The sequence below is a fragment of the Natrix helvetica genome (genome assembly GCF_964273705.1).
Source record: "Natrix helvetica genome assembly, chromosome: 2".
NCBI lineage: Eukaryota > Metazoa > Chordata > Lepidosauria > Squamata > Natricidae > Natrix > Natrix helvetica.
In genome coordinates, this window is record NC_138552.1 from 298,686,486 (window position 1) to 298,708,630 (window position 22,145).

At 61.1% G+C, this 22,145-nt stretch overlaps 1 protein-coding gene across 2 annotated transcripts; it reads left to right on the plus strand.

Annotated features, from left to right (window-relative positions):
• Positions 1-1,470: 1,470 nt before the first annotated feature.
• Positions 1,471-21,569, plus strand: SLC43A2 (solute carrier family 43 member 2). Of its 2 annotated transcripts, none has more exons than XM_081941450.1 (14): positions 1,471-1,546; positions 3,641-3,854; positions 8,958-9,171; positions 9,391-9,446; positions 9,646-9,722; positions 10,263-10,355; positions 12,483-12,616; positions 12,905-13,107; positions 13,677-13,823; positions 15,406-15,551; positions 15,954-16,082; positions 16,282-16,355; positions 17,237-17,360; positions 18,590-21,569. In XM_081941450.1, exons 2-14 carry the CDS (start codon positions 3,695-3,697, stop codon positions 18,749-18,751), a joined length of 1,719 nt encoding a protein of 572 aa, XP_081797576.1. In that variant the 5' UTR covers positions 1,471-1,546; positions 3,641-3,694; the 3' UTR covers positions 18,752-21,569. The 2 variants fall into 2 exon arrangements, with proteins under 2 accessions (XP_081797576.1, XP_081797575.1); XM_081941449.1 differs by having other exon boundaries at positions 15,406-15,547; positions 15,947-16,082; positions 18,590-21,568.
• Positions 21,570-22,145: the final 576 nt, after the last annotated feature.

Genomic DNA, 22,145 nt, shown 5'->3' on the forward strand with positions numbered 1-22,145 from the left:
ACTTGGGGGTCAGGAGGGTCCCTGATTGAAAAGCCAGATCTGAGCTTTGTTCAGACCAGCCTTTGCACCCCGGCCCACCTCCCCTCTTTGGCGGAAAGGTCCTCACCCCTGCTGGGTTCTCCAAAGGGGTGGTGGTGGTTTTGCCTCTGGGTGTTATCACAGCTTCAGGTGGGTCCTGTAATCTTTCAAGGGGGTTTGAATGAACACACCAGAGGGGAGTTGTGATTTGTTGCCTGGCTTTGCAATGGCAACTACCCCACGGGCAGGGGGTCAGTGTGAGAAGTAATGCCCCCACGGTCCAACTGAATCAAAGGGACCGTGGGGGTCAGATGGGGCAGTTGGGCCAGGCCTGCCCTACGGAACCCCCCCCCCCTCCCAAGGGCCGTTACCTCGGAGTCTGGTGGGACTGTGAGCATTGGGTGGGGGGACGACTTGGTTGGTCCCCCTGTCAGACTGAAGCACAGGCGGGCGAGGCAACCAAGTGGCCAAGCCCGGGGCAGAGTGGTGACCTCCTGGAACCAGCCGCTCGGGCTGAGAACATGGCTGAGCCGAAGATTCCCTGCGAAGGGATGGACCGGCTGGCCTTGTTCCTCAGCCCAGCCGGGAAAGAGGAGCTCTTTGTTTACCGCGATCGCCCGTAAGAGTGGGGCAGCGAGGGGCGGATCTGAGGGCAGCTCTCCTTGCGGGCCGGAGGCCACAAGCCCCGTCCGGATGGAGACCTTTGCTCAGAGACCCCTGAAGGAGCAGCGGCAAAGCCCCGGTAGCCTCCATGGATAGACAGGCGACCGCGGGAGCCTCTTCCTCCAAGGGACGCCCGACGCCCTTCTACCCTCGGCCCGTCTCTTTCAGGCGGCGGCAACTGCGGGGAAAGGGTCGTCCTGGGGGACGCCGGTGGGCGCGGAAAGGGGCGCCCGGGAGAAGCTCTTTCCTTGCCCCCCACGGGGGCTTCTTGCCCTTCTTCCGGGAATGGGAGCTCCGCGACGCCGGGCGGGGACCAAAGACGACGCTCGGGACTCGGTCGGAACCGTCTGGCGCCCGATGCGATTCTGGCTCAGCGGCTCCGCGGAGCTTCAGTTCACTGGCGGCCTCCAAAGCAGTGGCCTCCCGGGCGAAGGCCGCATACGCGCCCGGCGCCGGCCACGATCCGGAGCGGGTATGAAGGCTGGGACTCAAGAGTTACGCCGGGAGAAAAGAAGCGACGCCGGCCTGTTGAGGATCGCCGAGGGAGCTCCGCGTGGCCAGCCGTTCCGCGGGCTCCAGCGGGAAGGAGCGCCGCCTCGGGCCCCCTCACCGCGCGCGCCCCTCGGCGGGAGACCCCCGCTCGACGCCCTCTTGCCCACCTCGCCACCTTAGCTTGGCGGCGCGCTGCCCGATTGGCCGAGACGCGGCGGGCTGGCAAGGCGCCAGGGCCAATCAGCGCCGCCTCGCTCCCCCTCTCAGCTTCGAGGTATAAAAGAGGCGGCGCTGCGCCGGGCACGGAGCAAGAGAAGCGTCGCCACCGCGTTCGCAGCCGTGCAGCGCCGGCCGGATCCAGCCGGGCAGCCAGGTGAGCGTACGGGGCGCCCGCCGGCCCTGCTGTGGGGCGAGTTCGGGAGGGAGTTGCTTGGCTTCCCTACGCGGGGAAGGCGAATCTCTGTAGGGCCTCTGCTCCCCACGCCTATCCTAGCCGGCCTCCGGGACTCCCGTTGCCCCGGTTGCCGTCGCCGCCTTCTCCTTGCGCTCGCCTGGGAGGCTCGGAGGGAACCCCTCGAACTTCGCGCTCTTATTCTCTACACACACCCCATCCCGGGGGCAAGCAGAGATCTAAAGCGGGTGAACTCCCACCCCCGAATGTGTTGGTTTACAGAGCCCCCCTCCTGCCCCAACTGGCCTGATCTTTGGCGAGGGGCTCTGTGCGGTTTCCCAGCCCCCTCCAGTGCGAGGTCAGCCGCTGGAGAGCGGCGAGGTCCTTGCTAGCCCACTTCCATCCTAAGTTGTCTTATGGAGCCCCCCTGAGCCCCCACCCCAAGGTTTCCAGGCCTTGGGTATTTAGGAACAAGACCTCTAAATCGGGAGGGTCGGTTGATGGATTGTGTCCAAGCAGTCCTATGATGGAGCCCGTCATTCCCCTTCTGCCCTTCTCCTAGTGCCCCCCCCCCCTGGAGCCCCTCTTATGCTGCCATTCTCCCAGCTTTGGTACCCCACTCCTTGTGGGGCAGTTGCAGGGCGAGGGGCCTTTGCAATTTCCAGCTCAAGCTGCCCAGAGGCCTCTAGCAGGAGGTTCGGGTCAGTTAAGTCTCGGTTCCTTTCCTGCTTCCCTGTTTCGGGTCCCTCTGGGACTCCCCCACTTCTGCTTTTCTTCTAAGTAGGCCAGCCAGGCAGCTATTTGAGGGGTGCTTCACCCATTCCCAGACAACCCCTCCCTATTTCATTCTTCCCCCTCTCCGCCAAAGCTGCTGCTAGCTGTGAAGAGCAGGCCAGCCCATTGGGGAATTTCTCACCCCCACCCCCACCCCCGGAGCAGATCACTTTGGGGTTGTTCTTCCCAGGGGCTTCCCTCTTTGTCCCCTGAGACAGTCTGGCCATCTTTTCTTTTGCTCTCTTGAATGCTTTGGCACCACTAAGCCTCCCCACCACCCACCCCGCCCGCCCGGCCATTGGCTGCCTCTGTATCATTCAGATTTCCCTCCATTGTCCAGGCCCTTGGCCCCCCCTTCCTCTGCTTGAGCCACGTTACTGACCTGTCATGCTGACCTCATCCTCTTATCCCAAGGCTGATAAGTTTATCCAGTGCTTTGGAGAAGTTCGGACAAAATGAATCAAGAGTTTGGGCCCTTATCTTGCTGCTGCTTGATCCAATCTCTGCCAGATGAGATTACCTCCTCCCAGCACCCGCTGGGCCCTTCAGAGATCCCTTTGCAGGGACCCTCTGCTGGCAGAGAGCTGACTGGATCTCTTCCCTCATCAATGGCCTCTGAGCACAAACATTTTGGGGCTCTTGGAGAAGAAATAGATAGAAGCAATGGGTGGAACAAGAAGCAATGGGTAGAACAAGAAGCAATGGGTGGAAACTAATCAAGGAGAGAAGCAACTTAGAACTGAGGAGAAATTTCCTGACAGTTAGAACAATTAATCAGTGGAACAGCTTGCCTCCAGAAGTTGTGAATGCCCCAACACTGGAAGTCTTTAAGAAGATGTTGGATAGCCATTTGTCTGAAATGGTGCAGGGTTTCCTGCCTAGGCAGGGGGTTGGACTAGAAGACCTCCAAGGTCCCTTCCAACTCTACTATTGCATTGTATTGTAAATGGGAGTTAGGCAGCAGGGCAGTAGGACTCGGTGGATGCCAGGATGAATTTCCTAGCAGAGGGGTCCAAGAACTGGCCTGGTTGCTTGGGGGAGGCGGGACTTTGCTTTGCTGGGAGCATTTAAGCAGAGACTGGAAGACCACCTGCTGGGGGATTTGTAGGAGCGACTAGGTGATCTCTGAGTTCCTTTTCTGCCCTGGGGCATATTATGTTTTTTTAAGCTGCGTCTTCTAGAATGTTCAGGGGGGTGGCCAGGGGGGATTGCTGGAGCTACGGGAGGAGGCAGCAGTGACTGGAGAAGAAGGGAGCCCGCGAAGGAAAAAGGGGCTCACGAAAGCGCCTTGTATGCCAACAGATTGGAAGACCCTCCTGGTAAAGAAGAGCCCCCCGCCTGTTGCTGCCCACCATCATGGCTCCCACTCTCGCCACGGCCCACCGGCGTCGCTGGTGGATGGCCTGCACGGCCGTCGTAGAGAACCTCTTCTTCTCCGCCGTCCTCTTGGGCTGGGGATCCCTCCTGATCATGCTCAAGTCGGAGGGCTTCTACTCCTACCTGTGTCCCCTCCCAGGTAAGAAGCACCTTGGCCCAGCCCTCCTGAGCACCAGGCCTTGGCTACAGGGGCTCCACGGGTGGTCTCCTGGTCAAGCCAACCCCTCCTGGCCGCAATCTGGCCTATCTGTGCCATCTCTAGCCGCTTAATGGGGAAGGGGCTCTGAGGAGGGGCATCTCTTGCAATCATGATGGGAGGGGTCTGCTTTTTCAGGAGGGGGGCCTGGAGCCCGTCTCTTCTTCCTGCCCGCCATGGTCTTGGCTGCTTCTAGGTGATCCCGGGCACTTGGCTTTTGGACTGGGAAGGGCCAGGACAGCCTTTGGACCCTCCCCATAAATCCTTTTCCTTCTTGGAAGTCTTGGCCATCTGTTCCAAAGATATCAGCCACACCTGGCAGAGTTGGGGAGGGGGGGAAGATCTTGCCTCTGTCTCCATTCCTCCTTGCCCACCCCTCCCCGATCAGCCTTGCCCTTTGGACCCCGTCAATCTTTTACAGGGTCTGAACAAGCTGAGGCCTTGATAAGAAGCTGTCGTGGCAGAGATTTCATCCAAGAGGGAAGGCGATAAGATCCTGCAGAACCAGCTGATTCTAGGCTGGCAGGAGAGGGCAGTTGGGGACTTGTTCCCTGGACTGATGGGGAATGAGCTGGGTCCCTGGCAGCATTGGGGCTGGGGGCGGGGAGGGAGGAAGACCCACAGGTGAGAGCCAAAGGCAGCTGCCCTCAGTACCAGCTAAGGCCGCCGTGCCCTTTCCGCAGCCATGCCTGGGTCATTGCGTATTCCCGTGTACCACAGTTTAACCCAGAGTGCAACCCAGGGAAACTCCACAGACTCCACGCCTCTGCTTAGCCCCCAATCAAGGCCACCCAAGCAGCAAAGCAGAGCCCCCCCCACTCTTTTCTCAAGCCTGTCCAGAGTGAGCAACGGAGTTTTCAGAAGGGAGCGGGAAGCTAGGCTGCTCTCCCTTGCAAGGGAAGGAGGAGGGCCTCGGCTGCTGTCCCCCTTCTTCCTTTCTCCGTGGAGCAGCCCTGAGCCTCCCATCAGAGGACTTCCTTCTATTGCCGACAAGCAAAACAGCCTCCACCCACCCACCCACCCACCCTATCTTGTGGGGTGGGGATTAGCAAGAAGCGTCTCCTTCTCAGCTTCTCCCTCTCTGCCAGGGACCCAACTGGTGGGGGGGGGGCTCTGCCTCTCCGCTACACTTTGGTGACCCTCCTCTTCCTCATAGGAGGGGCACAGTGTGTGTGTGTGTGAGAGGGAGAGGGAGGGGGAGAGAGGGAGATCAGGGTGTGCCCGGTGGCCGGCTGCAGCCGGATCAGGGACTCCTTGCGGCAACTTTGCTCCACTCCAACTCAGCAGCCCTGCCTGTTGAGCTGGCGTTTTCCGGCTGAAGTGCTGAGTTGCCTCCCCGCATCCGCTCAGGGTCCCTGCAGCTGCCGGCAACGACAGCCATTCCCCTTGGAGGTGGCAAGCGGCTGAAGGCTGGAGGGGGGGGGGGAGAACCGCTGTGGGCCCTGCCTGCTCCCTCCCTTTCCTTCCTGGACTGCCGAAAGCGAGTCAGTGTTGCTGGTCTCGGCTGACCTGACCTCACCTCGGGGCAGCCATCTTGTAAGGGGGTGGGGAGGGGAATGGCCATGGCTCAAAGGAGCTCCGTTGGGGCATGCTGGGGCTTAGCCCTAGGGCGTGCTTTACCTGCGACTCTGGTGCCACCGCACAATGGGGGAGGGTGGTCCCTGGCGTTGAGCAACCAATGATGTGGATGGCGGGTGGCCCGACTTGCTTCCTCCTGGGAGGAAATGGTGGTTCTGCCCGAAGAGGAATCGGAAATGGGGCAGTGGGATTTGGCTGCCCTCCCATCGGAGAATCCAGGACGGACCTACCAGTTGGTGAAGGGAGAATGGAAGGGGCGGGGCCTGATAGGGAGAAGCTGGGCTCAGGGCTTCCCCTGGTTTTAACCTCCCTCCTCAGGTGACCCTCGGGCAGTGCCTTGTGCCCCTGGCCCCCTGCTCTGTCTCCACAAAGCACCTTAAGGCCCTTTCTTGGCTTTTCTGCACAGCTCAGGCCCTGGAACCTGCCCTTGCTGCGCCCCCTCCCTCACCCCCCGCCCCCCATGTGTGAGCAGGCTGTGCTCCGCAGGCCCTGGAGGGGCGCTGGGCCAAAGGGCGGGCAGGGCCAAGGGCACCGCCCGTGAACCATTCCAGGCAATTCCTTGTGAATTCCTTCTGCCATTTCCACGTTGGTTCACATCATGCCGGTCCCCCGGGGGGGGGAGAGCCTAGTGACTGGGGTGGGGGCTTTTCTCTTGGGGTTGCATTGGGGAGAGAAGAACCAGCCCTCCCTGGGCAATGGGGCTCCCCCTACTCCCCAGTGCCTTGGAAGGAGGAAGACAGAACCACCTGGCTCCTCCCCCGGGATCTTAAGGCCAACTTTGGAGGCTGGCTGGGGTGGCTATGGGTGTGGGCCCCATGTTGGCCTAAGGCCCTCTGGGTCTCCAGCATAGATAGGGCACCATCTATGCCCTTCCCTCCAGGGAAGGCAGCTGGCAGGCCGAAGTGCCTCAAGGGCAGCCAGAGAGACTCCTGTCCCTGCCAGCCCAAAGGTGTTTCCACCACAAACACAGCCTTGTTTGTGGTAAAGCCGTTGCTGGGGTTTAAAACACTGGGCGGGGAGGGGGCAACCTGGCAGGTGGTGGGAGGCCTCCCTCTTGCCAGACCCCAGCACAGGTGTGCCCTCCTGCTGTCCGCCTGTCCACCTCTCCCACAGACTCCTGGGCTCAGCGACTGCAACCGTCCCTTCGCTTGGCTTCCCTGCTGGCCTCCCCTTCCCCCACCCCCATGGCCCTGCCTGCTTCGCCCGTGTGCCTATGGCAGGTTAGTTAATGTTTCTCCAGAGCCACCTGTGGAAGTGGTCTCGCGGTTGGGGGTAGGGGGTGGGGAGGCCATCCAGCATCAACCAGCCGCAGCTGGCTTCAGCCCTCCTCTGGTGGAGGGCAGGCGAGGGGTGACCATGGAAGCCACTGAGGGCTGAGCCGGCTGGCCAGATGGATTGGCTGCCCAAGGTTGCGCAGCCCTTCGCTCCTGGGAGGCCAGGCTAGCTGGGGTGCGGAGCCCCAAGTGCCCCTTCCTTGCTTTGGAGAGGAGAGTCTCTATCGGCCAGGTGCCCACTTGGCTGCCTCAGTCACTTGGCCTGTCTGGAGCCTGCCCCCTCCAGGGAGGAAGCCAAGGGGTGGCCAAGGACTTGGCCTTCTGGCCTTGACTTGCCCCCTGGATGCCTCCCACTGCCAGCAGATGCCCACCTGTCCCTCTCCCTCCCTCTGGTGCTGCTGAAGCCTCCAGGGCCCCCGTGGGCGCTCAGTGGCCCTGGCAGGCCAGCCTCACCCTGCGGGGGAGTTCCTCTGACCAGCTTTCTGCAGTTATTGGCTCCTGGTGATGGATCTCTTTGGCCCTTCGCCCTGATCCCTGCCTTCCCTTTCAGCTCTTGGCACAGTCAGGGGCCCCTTGTGTACTCACAGCTCTGCTGACACCAGCAGCTGTTTTTTCGAGGCTGGCTCTCTGGTGGCTGAATAGGCATGTGTGAATGCTCTCTCGGCTACGGAGGGGCTCTCTTGAAAATCCAAGACTGCATGCCCGCTTCCTCCCAAACGTCCCACAGCGTTTCCCTCTGCAGCCACCATTCCCCACGGCTGGACTCTCCTCTCCCTTGGGGCGACTTTGTCCCTAGAAAGGGAAAGGGCCATAGCCAGAGGAAGCGGTTGTGCCGCCAGATGCCCAGTAATTTCAAGCCCCTTCCCAGAACCTGCTGAAATCTGGCCCAGATTGAGACCTCGGCTTGACCTGGCCGCCTCTTAGCAGAAAGGCAGGGCAGAAGGACAGGACGTTGGCTTTGGACAGGACCCACACATGCCAGAATCTAGACCCAGCACTCATGTGGGCCTCCTTCGCACAGAGCGACCGTGCTCTTCCTCCTTGGCCTTGTCCTTTCCTTGGAAGGAGTTGTGCCCTTCTATCCTTGTGGCCCACTCTGGGTTGTAGACCTCCCTGCATGAAGAGGGCGAGCTCCCTGGCCCTGGCCCGAACCCTGCAGCCCGTGCGCCTCCCTGGCTCTCTCAGCTGGCACCTTTGGCTCTCCAAGGCTTGAAAGGCCTTCCTGGCACGGCATGCAAAGGCCGGCTGCAGAAACAGGCCCATTTGGTCTCCCCTGGTGTGGCCCTGTCCCCTGGGGCCTGACAGGGTCTCTTGGGCAGGCTGCTGCCCCTTTGAGTTTGGGGGGAACCTTGGCTGTCCGGCAACTCTGCTCTTCTGCCCAAGGCCTCTTCTTGGAGGTGCCCCCGGAAGGGAGGGACCTTGGCTGAAATCGGGGGTGGGGGTGGGGTGGCGCGTCTTTTTTGGGGGTGGGGGTGGGGGTGTACCAGTGCAGGGACTTTCCACTGTTTGCAAGGACAACATGTACCCAGTTTTGCAGTGTTGAACGTGACATCCATTTCTATCAATTGGCCTTCTTAATGGAGGTTTTATATTACTCACACACGATGGCTGTTCCGATAACAGGGTTTTATGGTTTTATCATTATTTACTGCCTGTTTTTACTTTCTTAAATCGATGGGTGCATTGTTCAAATTGATGTTGTAAAAAAGGGTGGCTTGGTCAGCTGTGAGTGTGCGGCCACACAGTGCATTATAATTAAAGAGCAGGAAACTCGGGAGGCCTTGCCCTCTTCCTCCATGGCACCCGAGGGCTCCCCAGGCTCTTGAACCCCAAGGTTGGGAAGGGGGAACTCTTGCATGCCTAGCCCGGGGGGGGGGGGCTTGCACACCTACTGGCACTGGCATCTCCCCTCACGGCTCAGCCAGGCCTTTTCTCTGGGCATGAGCCTTGGAGGTGCAATGGGCCCCCACTCCAGGAAAGCTTCTGGGCCCATTTGGGTCCCTTTGAAATAAAGATGCTTTGAAACATATTAGTCTGTCTTGGTTAAAATTGAAATAATCTTAAAAGTTTTCAAAAAGTCTGCTTGATGAGGAGGTGACTTCAGGCCAAAGAGAGGCCTCCTGTGTGGGGCAGAGCTGGGGGGAAGTCAAGCCTCCTGAGTGGCCCTCTTGCAATGCCCTTCTTTTTCCTGCAGAGAATTCCACAGGGGCGGCCTTGGTGCCCGAGAACGGGACAGCAGCCCCAGAGCCGGAAATGCCCCGCATGAATGGCTGGCTGATCTGCAAGGAGCAGGACGAGATGCTAAACCTGGCCTTCACCGTGGGCTCCTTCCTGCTGAGCGCCATCACCTTGCCCCTGGGCATTGTCATGGACAAGTACGGGCCACGCAAGCTGAGGCTGCTGGGCAGGTAAGCCAGAGGGGACTCTCGGGGCCGAAGCACAGCCGTCTGCAGCCCTCTGCCCCCGGGAGAGCTTCCCTCCACTCCCAGTCTCCGGGCAGGTCCTCTCTTACCAGAGAGGGAGAGCCACTTGATCCACGTGCCAGGGAGGGAGAGGCCCGTCGTGGGTTCAAGGGGCCCGGGGATGCGATCCAGGGGACTGAGGGGCCTCCCTGTGTGCCTTTGCAGTGCCTGCTTTGCGGTCTCCTGTGTGATGATCGCCTATGGGGCCAGCAACCCGGACTGTGAGTGTCACCGAGGGCGCTCTGGGGAAGAGGTGGGGCGGGGGGGGGGCTGGCTTCTCGGGGGGGAGAGCCAGGGAGCCTTGCTCGGTGGGGGGCTGGGGAACGGGCAGGGCACCATGCCAGCCGTCCCTCCTGCGCACCCATCCTGGGCTCCTGGACTGGCAGGGCGGCCTTTGAGCGCTTTCTGCCTCTGCCCCAGCCCTGTCGGTGCTGATCTTCATCTCGCTATCGCTGAACGGCTTTGGAGGGATGTGCATGACCTTTACGTCTCTCACAGTAAGTGCCAACTTCCCTGGTGGGCACAGGGCGAGCCCTTGCGCCACCTTTCATGGGCACCGGGTTTGCCCCAGATTGGTTTCGTGTCTGCCCCCTCAGCACCCATCCTGGAGGGGGTTTGGGGGAGGGGGCTCCTTTGCCAGATGGGAACCCTTCCTGAATGCGTACAGTGGGGGGAGTGCCTGCTGTGATGGACGCAGCTTTGACCGGGCTCTTGGAATCCCTGTGCACGTCCGCCTGAGCTGAGTGAGGGCCAGGAGGGTCCCCTTGCCTGGCATTGGGGCGAACTCCCTCACTCTTTCCTTAGTTGTGCCTCAGCTCATTGGGGGGCCGTTTCCCAAGCCTTCCCTCCGCACGCCCTCCAGCCCAGCCTTGCCAAAGGTGTGACCCCTCCCCTTCCCAAGTTGTGGCTCTAGAGTCTTCTCCACCGCCCCCCCCTCCCCGCCCCCCCCCCCACCAGCTTCCCCTGCTCTTGCTGGTGAACAAAGAGGCTGGTTCTTTTGCCCTTACACCTTCCCTCCTGCCTCCCTCCCTTCCCAGCTGCCCAACATGTTCGGGGATCTGCGCTCCACCTTCATTGCCCTCATGATCGGCTCCTACGCTTCCTCGGCAGTGACGTTTCCTGGGATCAAGGTAAGTGGCAGGGAGTGGGGCAGTGCAGGCTGGGAAAGGGAACCCAGTTCCACTCTTTCCCCTTGGGGGAGTAGAAAACATCCCCCCCCCCCAGGGGTCACAAACCGCCTGTGGGACTGGAGTTTATGCATTTCTTTATGCAACTGAGATGGTGCCAGAGTCCAGTTGGCACAATGGTAAGACCACCCAGGAGCCCACAAGAGGAACGGGGCGGCCAAGGGGAAAGCAGGTCAGATACCCACCCAGGGAACCCCCCCCCCCCACGCAAGGATTTACAGGGTGCCCTCAGGGTGGGAGCCGCCCGGGTCTCAGGGGGGAGGGGGCTTTACAGAGGGCAGGGCCTGCACCAGAGAAGGCATCCCAAAGGTGGATCCCACAACATGTCCATCTCTTCGGTCTGAGTTGGCCAGGCAGGCGCCACTGGAGATGGGCAGCACCTCAAATAACCAGGCCCCGCGTCAGCCCCACCAGTGGGACCAGACGGAGAGTCAGCTCCACAGGAAGGCTGCAGCTGCCTTTCGCGAGGGGGGGGGGCTCTAACGGCATCCTCCCGTTTTCCCCCTGCTTGACCCGGCCTCTCTCCGTGGACGTCATCATCCCTGCTCTCTGCCTGAGGTCATAACCGGCTGCTTAAATCCTACCCAGAAGCAAACTGCTCACCTGCCGAGGCATGCCCACCCACCGCTCTTCTGGACCAAGTCTCAAGGCAGCTCCCTGTGGGACCCATTGCAGTAGTCAGGCGACCAGGACAAGACTCCCCAAAGCCCACCCACCCCCAATCTAGGAACGGGTGCAACTGTGCAAAGCACAGTTGGCCACAGCTGCTATCTGCTCATTGAGCAGTAGCAGCCCTGAGTCCCCCTCCCCCGATGTGGAATGGATGCCCCACCTGAGGCCAGAGGCAGCAAGGGCCCAGATCTAGCCCTCCCCCACCCCCCACCCCCCACCCCACCCCCGAGATCTGCACCCCGTCAAGCGGCAGGAAGGAGCACAGGAAGGACAAGGGAAAGCCAAATGCCTGATGGAATTTAACAATAATAATAATATATTTATTTCTTAGCCGCACCCTCTCCCGAAGGACTCGGGGCGGCGTACAATGAAACATATGAAATAAATATGTGGACAAAACAAACATATAACAGAGACATATACCGAGACACACACAAGGAGGAGGTCGGCTGATAAATAAAAACAATTAAAATACAGTATTTAAAAACCCCTAGATAATTAAATATAATTAAAATACCCAGTTAAAAACCCGTCAGGAGCGATATGGTTAGATCAAAGTTGAGCCAGGCCAACACACACCTGCCAGCATGCACACAGGCACACACACACACACACACACACACTCCTCCTCTGGCATGTTTACTGAAAGTTGTGTAGCGAATGGCAACCCATTTCTGCCCTATTTTGTGGAAGCCATGTGGTATGTCCAGGAAAGGGAAGCTGTGTGTAGGAAAAGTTGGCCCTGGGCACAGGCCCTCCCCCCTTGTGATGGGAGAAGGAGGGGGGGAGAAGGAAGGCCTTTCTTACCCTTTGGGGGAGTGGCCAGGCAGCAGCTCAGGCCCCCAGGAGCTGGGAAGGGCATTGGGGGTGCGGGGGTGTTTTGGGACCATGGCTGGCTCTGAGCTGAGGTCCTCAGCCTGCCTTACGCGCTGGCTGGGCAGATCTCCCCTGGCACAGGCAAGGCAGCTCGGTGGATGGGTTTCAGCTGGTCTGCAGGGCCTCTCGGAGGACGGCTGGCTGAAGGGCCGCCCCCTTGTTTTCACGGGGGTCATGTTGCAGTGCTCGGGCTGGCAGTCGGAGCCCATCCAAGGAGGGGGATCGAGGCACGTCGCCACGTTCCGCTCCCACCTCAAGAGCTTCAGGGGGAGCTTCAGAAGCCCTCCAGGGGCTCCTCAGAGAGGCCTTTGGATGCCAGAGGAATTGGGCACCCCAAAATGACCCCCTGACTCTGCTTAAGCCACATCTGGCCCCTACGTGCACGCCTGTCCTTAACTTAAAGGCCGTGGCCGTCTCAATGGGAGGGCCCAGCTTAGGCTTATCCTGGAGAAGTGGCCCCTGGGGCTGACCCCTAATGGCTGGGCCAGGCGCTTCTTCCCACCTGCTTCCCCTACTCCCCAGGTGATCTACGACCTGGGCGTCTCCTTCATCCTCATCCTGCTGGTTTGGGCCGGCTGTGCGGGCCTCGTCTTCTTCAACTGCTTCTTTAATTGGCCCCTGGAGCCCTTCCCAGGCCCTGAAGACATGGACTACACGTGAGTCGAAGGGGCCCTTGGGCGGGGCTGTGCCAGGCGGCCCCTCCTTTTCCCCCACTGCCCAGGAACTGGTGGTCCGGCTGGGCCCTCCTGGGGAACGGGTGCCAGGCCTGGTTTCCCGGCCAGCTGGCTGCGTCTCTTTGCAGTCGTTGATTCCCCCCCTCCCCCAGGCTGTGGCCTCCCTCGCGTCCCACAGCTGGGGATGCCCCTTAAGAGGGAGGTTCCTTGGCAAGGCCAGATGTGCCCACCTGAGAGCGAGCAGGACGTGCTCCTCTCTCTGCTACCCAGGGTGAAGATCAAGTTCAGCTGGCTGGGCTTTGACCACAAGATCACCGGGAAGCAGTTCTACAAGCAGGTGACCACGGTCGGCCGGCGCCTGAGTGTGGGCAGCTCCATGAAGGGCAACAAGGAGGCCACGGCCATGCAGGACAGCAGCAAGCTCTGCTTCTCCACAGTTGACCTGGAGGTGAAGTGTGAGGCAGACAGCGCAGGTAAGGAGCATGAGGAGGAGGGGGCATGGCCGGACCCTCCCTCTGCCAGGAGCTGCTGTCGTGCCAGTTGGATGGGCAGGTTGGCAGGCCCCTGCTGCGGCACGGCTTTTGCAGAGGGGGGGGGGCCTCCATTGACTACCCCCCCCCCCCGGTAGACGGTCATCTTGGGACGGGCAAGAGGTCCTTTCCTGTGCAGGAGACTTTCCCTGCCCTCGGTGGGCCTAGAAGGGAGGGAGGGGCTGCAAGGAGACCTTTCCCTTCTGGTTTTACACAGGAACAGACTTTTGGGTTGAAAACGCTACACCTGGGGGGTTACCTTCCCGAAGGGCCCCTGAAAGTACGCGGCCCAAAACTTGTCTGAAGTGGGTGGAGGTGCCTCTCCCCGGCCCATGGCAGCCATCTTGCAGGGTGGCCCTGGGGCCCGGCCAAAGTGAGGCTGTGCTGGCGCTCTGGGCCCAGGAGAAATGGCCAGCCGGCCAACGGGTGTTGGGATTCTGGATTGTGCAGATGTGCCAGGGGAAAGCCTGACGGATCTTCTTCTTTCTCCCCGCGCACCCCCCGCCCCGCAGCTTCCCCGTCCTTCATGAACAGCGTCTTCAGCCCCATCCTGCTCCTCAGCCTGCTCACCATGTGCGTCACGCAGCTCCGCCTCATCTTCTACATGGGGGCCATGAACAACATCTTGGAGTTCCTGGTGGAGGGCAAGATGGAGACAGGTGGGGGCCCTCTCGTGCCCACAGGAGACCCATGTCAGGGCCTGGGGGAGCCTGGCTCCCATCTGGCTGACACCCCCCCCCCAGCACTCGGGGGGCCGCCTCAGGGACCCCAGGGATCTGTGGGGCTGGCCGTGGGAGAGCAGAAGAGCCCCCCCCCTGGCAACGTCTGATCAGAGGCAGCTCGTTCTGCAAAGGTGGGGGGGAGCGCGTCAGAAGGGGACGCTCCCTAGTTTTCTGGAGGACAAACAGGAGTGGGGCACTGCATTCGTTCACCTGGGTCTGCTTCCCATTTGGACTACCTCGCAAAGCTTGCTTTCTGGCTGCTGGTCCTTCGTGCACCCACCGGCGGCGGCTAAGAGCTCCAGCCACGTGCTTCTCTGAGCCAGCCAGGCTGGGCCTGAATCAGCTGACGGCCCAAATCCTGAGCGGAGCCCTTCCTGGGCTTCACTCCTCAAGACATCCCGGTGGCCACCCTGGTGGGGGATGCAGAAGCCTGGCTGCCTGGCGGGCCCCAGTTAGAGAAGGCGAGGGAGGCAGAACAGAAGGGCCCGGAAGGCCTCCAGGCAGCCACAGCACATTGGTGCCCCCTTCCGCCTGAAAGAAAGCCAGGTGGGCAGGGAATTCCCTGAGGGTCCCTCTCGCTCAGATGGCCCTGCGCTGCTGCTGGGAACCAGATGCCCCCCGTCCCTCCATGGCAGAGGCTGTTTGGCAGAGGCAGGCAGGCATGCAGGCAGGCGCTGTGGCTCTTGTGCTCCTTGCAGCCGTGTTGCCATGCCCTGCAGCCCTGGGTACGCTCGTCTGCTCCCTGGGGAATCCGTCTGCTGCCGAGGGCGGGGGTGGGTGGGTGGGTGGGTGGGCAGCTCAGCCAGTGGGTCAAAGGGGGCCTGTTTGCCCCCTGAAGAGCAGAAGAGCAACAACAGGGAGAGGGAGAAGGCCGCAGACTCTGTGTCAGGCCCCTATTTATAGCTGCTGGCAGGAAGCCAGGAGGAAGGGAGAGGTTTGCACTAGGAGGAGCAGCTCCACCACCACCACCACCACCGTGTCTTTTGCACAACAGGCTGAAACCATGCGCGCCTCTTGCGTAGCGACAGCCAGTTTGGGCCTGTTAAATCTGGAATCCCTTGAAGCAGAAGAATCGGCCCCGGAGCTTTCCCGGAGGGGAGGAGGGAGGAGAGAGCGGTGGTATTGGGCCAGGGAGGGCCTGCTCCGGTGCCTGGCTCTCCCAGGTCCTCACGGGGCAGAGCCTTCGGAGGCCTCGGGGGTGCCCGGCTGTGGGCTCAGGGCCTAGTGTGATCTGGGGAGGCGGCCCCAGCCCTCCCTGCTTCCTGGCTCTGGCTCTGCTTCTCCAGAGATCTGGCTTGGGTCACCCACAGCCAGGTAGGGGGCAATGCCCTCTCTTGCCGCATCCATTGGCCTGCGCAGCTCTGCCCTGGGGCAAAGGCCAGGGGCACCTAGCAGAGGCCGGACAGGTTGGGTTTGTGGCAGGGTCCGGTGCCCTGTGCTCAGCCTCCTGCAAGGGGGGCTCGGGTGTGTGTGTGTGGGGGTTCTCCTCCCTGACGGGGCCTGCCCTCTTGTCTTCCAGTGGAGCTTTACGGTTCCATCTTTGGAGTCCTGCAGCTGCTCTGCCTCATGACGGCACCAGTGATCGGCTACATCATGGACTGGAAGCTGAAGGAGTGCGACGACGGCCCTGAGGAGGCGGACAAGGGAGAGGACAGCCCCCCGTATGTGGTCCAGTGGGTGGGGGCAGCTGCGGAGTCTCTCCCTGCCAGCTGCGTGCCCAACCCGCATTCCTTCCCCCTCTGAAGCTTAGGAAAGGGGTGCCGCTTCCCACACACCCTTGGCAGCTCATGCCGTGGGGAGCAGGAGTGCTGCCTGCCGCAGGGAAGGGCCCTGCCTGGGTGGGGAGGCCATGAGGCAACTGGGTCACTGGGCCAGGAACCGCAGTGTCGTCATGGGGAGGCCTTGTTTGTCACGGACGGGTGGCCTCCGGCCCTTGGAAGGAAGAAAAGGATCAGCAGGCACCGGAGCAAAGGGCAGGGACGGAGCCCTCCTGGGCCCTGGGGGAGGGGGCTCGAGGGGAGGCAGCAGCCTGTGAGACCCTTCCTCCCGCCCGCCTGCAGGGGTGAGGAGAAGAAGAAGAGGCCTCGGGACCGCCAGATCCAGAAGGTCTGCAACGCTACCCGGGCTTTTGCTTTCACCAACCTGTTGCTGGTGGGCTTTGGGGTCACTTGCCTGATCCCCAACTTGCCTTTGCAGGTGAAGGAGGGGCACGTGGGCAAAGGGGCAGCTGGGCCTGCTGGGGGAAAAGGCGGGCTGGCTTGGCCCTGTGCTGGGGGACACCCCCCCCTCCGCCTCCACGGGGGGATGTGTCCCAGCTCCACTCAAGGCCTTAGAGGGCAGGGGTCCTGCGGGGGTCTCTGGGCTCTGAAGGCAGCCTCCCCGCTCTCCCTTCCAGATCCTTTCCTTCATCCTGCACACCATCGTCAGAGGCTTCATCCACTCGGCGGTCGGGGGTCTCTATGCTGCTGTGTAAGTCCAGCACCCACTCCTTGGCTGCCCATCGCAAAGTGGGTCACCCCCATTTCTGGGTCATGTTTTCCTCCTCCTTGGGTTCCCTGCTGCGTGGTTTTGCCTCTGGATATTGGCCGGCACCTCTGGGTGTTGCTCCAGAGTGGGTGTTGCCCGCCCCCACATGCCTCCCGAGTATCTGATGGAGGCCGAGGTCAGCTGGGGCCAGGCTACGTTCCTTGGGGAGCAAAACAACTTCCTCATTCCCAGCTGGTCCTCTGCCCCAAACTCTCAGTGCCCCAAGGAAGGCAGCTGAAAGATGCTGAGGGAGCCCCTCTGCCCCTGCCCCCCAGGGGCCATCTGCACCCTGCCCTGACCAGCTTTCTTCCTTTCCTTCCTTCCTTCATCTATCTCTCTCTCTCTCTCTCTCTCTCTCTCTCTCTCTCTCTCTCTCTCTCTCTCTCTCTCTCTCTCTCTCTCTCTCTCTCTCTCTCTCTCTCTCTCTCTCTCACACACACACACACACACACACACACACACACACACGAGATCCATTTGCCAGGGCTGACTCACATGTTTTTGCCCTGCTCAGACGTCCGGTGTTTTGGACGGGACGTTTCGGGTCGTGGGTCACAGAGGGCGTTGGGTGCAATTCCAAGGGTTGCTCAACCGGGAGAGGCCGAGACGGGCTTATCTGCCTCCCAGGCTCCTGCTCTACGTCAGCCTTCAGCACTTCATAACTCGGGAGGGGGGGTCGGTGTTCCTCCTCCAGGAAGGGCCGGAGCTGTCCCTTGGCCCAGCCGCTTCCTTGTTTGCAGAGAGAGACCCGATCCTCCACTGTCATTCAGCCCGGCCTCCCACCCCCCCAAGAAATGTGGGTCACTTGCCCCTTCCCTCCCCAGGTATCCTTCCACCCAGTTTGGCAGCTTGACTGGGCTGCAATCTCTCGTCAGCGCCCTCTTTGCCCTCCTGCAGCAGCCCCTTTTCCTGGCCATGATGGGCCCCCTGAAAGGAGACCCTCTCTGGGTAAGTGGTGTTGCTTTGGCTGGGGGTTCTGGCCGTTCAAGGATGCCCTGGACCGGCAGCCTTGGTGCCCGCGAGAAGGGAAGGGGGAACAAGTCGTGCCTGGCAGGGTCTCCCTCCACAGCCAGTTCTGGCTCCTGGGGCTCAGGAGGGGCTGCACCCCAAAAGGACTGTGCATCCCTGGGGCAAAGCTTCCTAGTCTCTGGGGAGCTGGTCCGTCAGCTAAGGAGCCCAGGAGGTGAACGTGGGCACTGGGCCGAGGCGGCCCAGTCTGGGGCCTTAGAGCTTCCCCTGGAGGTGGGGGGAAAGTACGTGCCAGCCCGCCAAAGCACACATCCCCGAGGGAGATACTTCGGGTGTTTGGGCTCCCAAAAAGGAGTCTCCCTGGAGGGTCTCGTCTGTTGCCTGGCAGTGCCGGGGAGGAAGCCCACCAACAGCACCCTCTGCCCCACACCTGGAGCCTCTTGGCCTTGCGGTGGAAGCCAGCCAGCCACACACACACACAAACCCCAGAGTCTGCCTGGTCACGGTCTGGGTGTCAGAGGCCTCCTGGACTGGCTCCCAGTGACCACGTGGGCTTTGTTTGTGCACTGAGGAGGGCTGGATGGAGCCGCACAGCCGCTGTCTGTCTTGGGCACGTGAGGGAGGGAAGGGCAGCTCCAGGCTCGCTTGGCAGCCGCCTCCGTCTTTGTTTGGCAAAACATCTCAGGGCCCTTTGGTGCAGATCTGACCTGGCAGCCTCTATCGCCCGCTCGTTTTCTTGCCCATTGAGGGTGGGGCGGTAGTCAGTTCAAGGGGGCAACACAAATGTGCCCCTCTCCCCTTCGGACAGAGGTCCAGAAAAGGAGGGTGTCCTGGTGGGGGCACTCCAAAGCATCCGACCTCCTGGATTCGCAGGCTCTGTGTAGTCAACGAGCTCGGCCCTCTGGTAACGAAGGGCTGTTGAAACTGAGCAAGCGTAGCCAAGGCCCTGGCCTCTCGTCCTGGGTGGCTGCCCCCTCTGGAGAGAGTTGTGCCTGGCCTGGGCACCACAGGTGGCGTGCTTGGCACTCTGGGTCAACAGGAGCCAGAGCTCCAGGGTACTTGAGGGACTCGGTGCGGGGGGGGGGGAAGGGCAGGGGGACCCTTCAAGCAGAGGAGGCAGCTGCGGACTGAGCCGTCCCTCCAGGCCACCCTGTGGAGAGCCATCCCTCGCCAACCGCCCTCACCACCCTCACCGTCTCTCCTGCCAGGTGAACGTGGGGCTGCTGGGGGTGAGCATGCTTGGCTTCTGCCTGCCGGTCTACCTCATCTGCTACAGGCGGCGCCTGGAACGGGAGAAGCAGCAGAAGCACGACGATGCCCAGCTCTTCCTCAAGATCAACGGCACGCCCAGCGAGGAGGCCTTTGTCTAGAGACGCATTTGGACTGGCTGGGGGAGGGCTCCCCCCCCGCCCTGGGGCCCCAGAGAAGCCCCCCAGCACAGCTCCCCTCTCCCGGGTCTTGCTTTGGATTCAAAAGCCACGCCACCATGCCTCTGCTGTGGCAACCACCCTGCTGTGGCCTCCCCTGCCCACAGTCTCTGGTGCTGGCCTCAGAGACGCCTAACTTCATACGGGTCTTGGTTGCTTTGCAAAGGGAATGCTCCCCTACCCCCCCACCCCCGTTCTGGTGACATAGCCCTTCGTGGCACACACCTGCATGACGCACAAACTCACCCAGACAACGGCTTGGTTTGTGTCTGTGCAGGACACAGACTCCAGCCTCCCTCCCCATCTGCCTGCTCTCCCATCGCGGGTGATGGCTTCCAGCCCCTCCCCTGAGGGTCACCTTGCAGGACCCTGCTGGTCCCTCTGGCTTCTGCAGCTGCTGGCGGAGGAGGAGCAAGGAGAGCATCCGGTTTGCCTGCATTTTGCTCCTGTTCTGGGGGGAACGTGGCCCCCACCTTCTCTGCAGGATTGAGGACTAGCTTGACAAAATCTGGGGGTTGCACAGTGTCTTGCTTCCCCCCCCCCGCCCTTTGGACTTTGGGGGGCATGACCAAAGAGGGGCAGCTTTGCACAGGCTCGCACCGACATCTACAGCGGGAATTGACCCTCAACTATTAGGGGGCCTGGCAGACTTAGGCAAGGAGGCACCCGAAATCATGAGCTGGGCTGAGGTGCACTGGGTCCTGCCCTGCCCAGGTCTAGCTCTGCCAAAGGCAGGTTCAGCCTCCTGGTGCCTGGCGCAGCAACTGCCGCCCTCTGGTGGCAGGAATCCTCACAGGCAGGGCACTGGTTCAAATGCAGCAGCCATTGGAGCAGGGGAGGGGTGGCTAAGATGCCACGGGCGGATTGCACTGTCTTGTCTCTCAACATCAAAAAAAAAAAAAAAAAAAACCAACCCAAAACACTGCTTTGCTTGGCCTTCATATTTTTTTCCTCTGAGCAGCAAAGGAGGCTGCCCTGGTGGAGAGTTTGGTCAACGTCTTCCCCGCGGAGGCCAGTGGGCTGCCTTTGGCTGGAATGGCTCTGGGGCTGGCCATGGAGCTAGGACTGGTGGCCCACATCTTCCTCGGGCCCTTTCCAGGGCTGCCCTCTGTGTGCCAGCTGAGGCCTGGGGCTTGTCTGCCCCACTTCCCTCCGAAAGGAAGAGGAAGAAACTGCCGGCTCCCTCTTGGCTCAACTGCAGCCTTCTGCATGCAGAGGGAAGAACGGACTGGCCCAACACTGTCCTGGGGTTGGCAGCTTCCAGATCAGCTGCCAGGTCAAGCCGTGGCACAGCTAGTTCTTCACAGAGGGCATGTGGAAGAAAGCAATTATCCCACATCTCTTCTCGCATCTCCCACAAAGGCTGAGCCAAGGACAAGCAAGTGCCCTTGAAGCCTGTGCCAAGTGCCAGTGAGGCAGCAAACCCTGGTTGGGCCAGGAGGGAGGCTGAAGGTGTGGAATCCGTAGCCAGGTAGAGGAAAAGGAGGCCACAGGGAAGTGAACAGCCACCCTCATCGGCATTTCGCTCTAATAGGGGCACACTAATGGGCCGACAAAACCAGAGGGTGCAGCATTTAATCTGGCACTGCCACCAAATTTGGGTGATGCTCCCGGTGCCTTCAGCCAAGAGCGCCAGGAGGCTGGGCGGCATGGCTACGGGGGGCTCTGGCTGACCCATTGCTGCAGCTGTCACATGAGTGCCTGACGCTGATGGCTGGGAGGAGCAAGCGATGGGAACGCAGCTCCCTGGGATCCCTGCTCTTGCCAGATCCAAAGGGGCTGCTGGCCAACCACATTGGAGGTGACTTGTGGCAATCTGGATGCAACCCGAAGGCACTAAGACAAAGGGGAAGCCTCAGGGCCCAATAGTTAGAGCCCTTCTGCAAGCTTCTGTCCAGGGCCTCGATGGAGCAAAAGGGGACAAGGGATGCTAGAAGAAGGTTCAGGCAGCTGTCTCATCCTGCGCTGCCTAGCCCAGCAGTTGGCACCTGCTCTGTGCCCACCTGGTCTCTGCTGCGTCTCTTGTCCACCTGGGGTTAGATGCCTCCCGGTGCTCTGCCAGCTCACTTAGGTGAAACCGAAGGCCTGAGAAGCACAAGTGTGAGCAGTGAGTGGGTCTGGGCTGGCCCTCTGGGGCAGCTTCTGTAGCAGACCCCAGGAGAGGCAGGCAAGATGAAGCCCTGAGGTCTAAGCCCTGGACAGAGGCTCAGCTGACAGTTCCCTCCGGCTGGCTTTCTGGAGGAGGGGAGAAAGCAGGCCCCCACCTACCATAGTCTTTTTGCAGGGTCCAATCCTCCCAGTCTCTGCTCAGCACCCCTGTTGCTGAGGTAGGTGGAAGGTGGCCGAGGGTGTTCCGGGCTCAGAGGAGCTTTCCCTGCCCCTTTGGCAGCAGCCCCCTCTGCCTCTACTATTCCCTCTGTTGTTGCAGCCTAGGACTGTATTAGCTTTTTTGGCGGCTGCAGCATAATGCTGGCTCATGTGGTAGTCCACTAGGATTCCTAGGGCCTTCTTGCAGTTACTGCTGTTGGATGCTCCATCACTAGAGGATTTTAAGAAGACGTGGGATGGCTATATGGCATAGAGATTCCTGCTTGAGCAGAGGGTTAGACTAGAAGAACTCCAAGGTCCCTTGCCACTCTGTTATTCTGTACTCTGCACCCGTTCCACCCTGAAGCTACCCCCTGGACGCCTACCTTTTTGAACGTCAGCACCCACAAGTGGACGGAGGGCTCCTCTAAGAAAACCCAAGGGGGGAGGGGAGGGGAGGGCTCGGTCTGGGGTCAGCACTCTGCATTCCCGTTACTGCCGCTCAAGGTAACTTTTTAGCAGTTGTGGCAATGCTGGCTCCTATTCGCCTTGTGGTCAATAAGGACTCCCAGACACCTATCACGACGGTGGTCTTGCGAGGGGGACAAAAGCACCGAGCTCCGCAGGGAGATCTTGCAGGTCGGCCTTCCTCCCCTCCCCCGCCGTGAGTCCATTCTTCATAGACTTTCCCTTCCCGGGACTCTGACCTTCAAAGCGGCTTCTGTCCGGGCCTTAGACCGGCCAACGTGGCCCTCCCCAAACCCCTTCCTTCCCCCCCCCCACGCCAAAGGAGCTCTGCAAGGTCTTTTCTCGGGCGCCTCCGCCCCTTCCCCCCGCTCCCTTGCAGGAGTGGGGCCGTCCTCCCCAGGGACCCTCGACAGGCGCCCCCGCCGGCACCCTCTGCGGCGGTTCCGTGGCGTTTTCATCCGGGTGTCGCTTGCGCCTGGCGCTCTCCTTCGGCGCCTCATCGGGTTGCAATACAGAGTTTGCATCCCAGCCGGGCCGTCGGACACACCGATGGCCTCGCAGG

Coding starts and splice junctions, on each gene's coding strand:
- SLC43A2 (XM_081941449.1), top strand. CDS start 3,695: ATGGCTCCCACTCTCGCCACGGCCCACCGGCGTCGCTGGTGGATGGCC. Junction 3,855..8,957: donor CTACCTGTGTCCCCTCCCAG/GTAAGAAGCACC, acceptor TTTTTCCTGCAG/AGAATTCCACAGGGGCGGCC. Junction 15,548..15,946: donor AAGGGAGAGGACAGCCCCCC/GTATGTGGTCCA, acceptor GCCCGCCTGCAG/GGGTGAGGAGAAGAAGAAGA.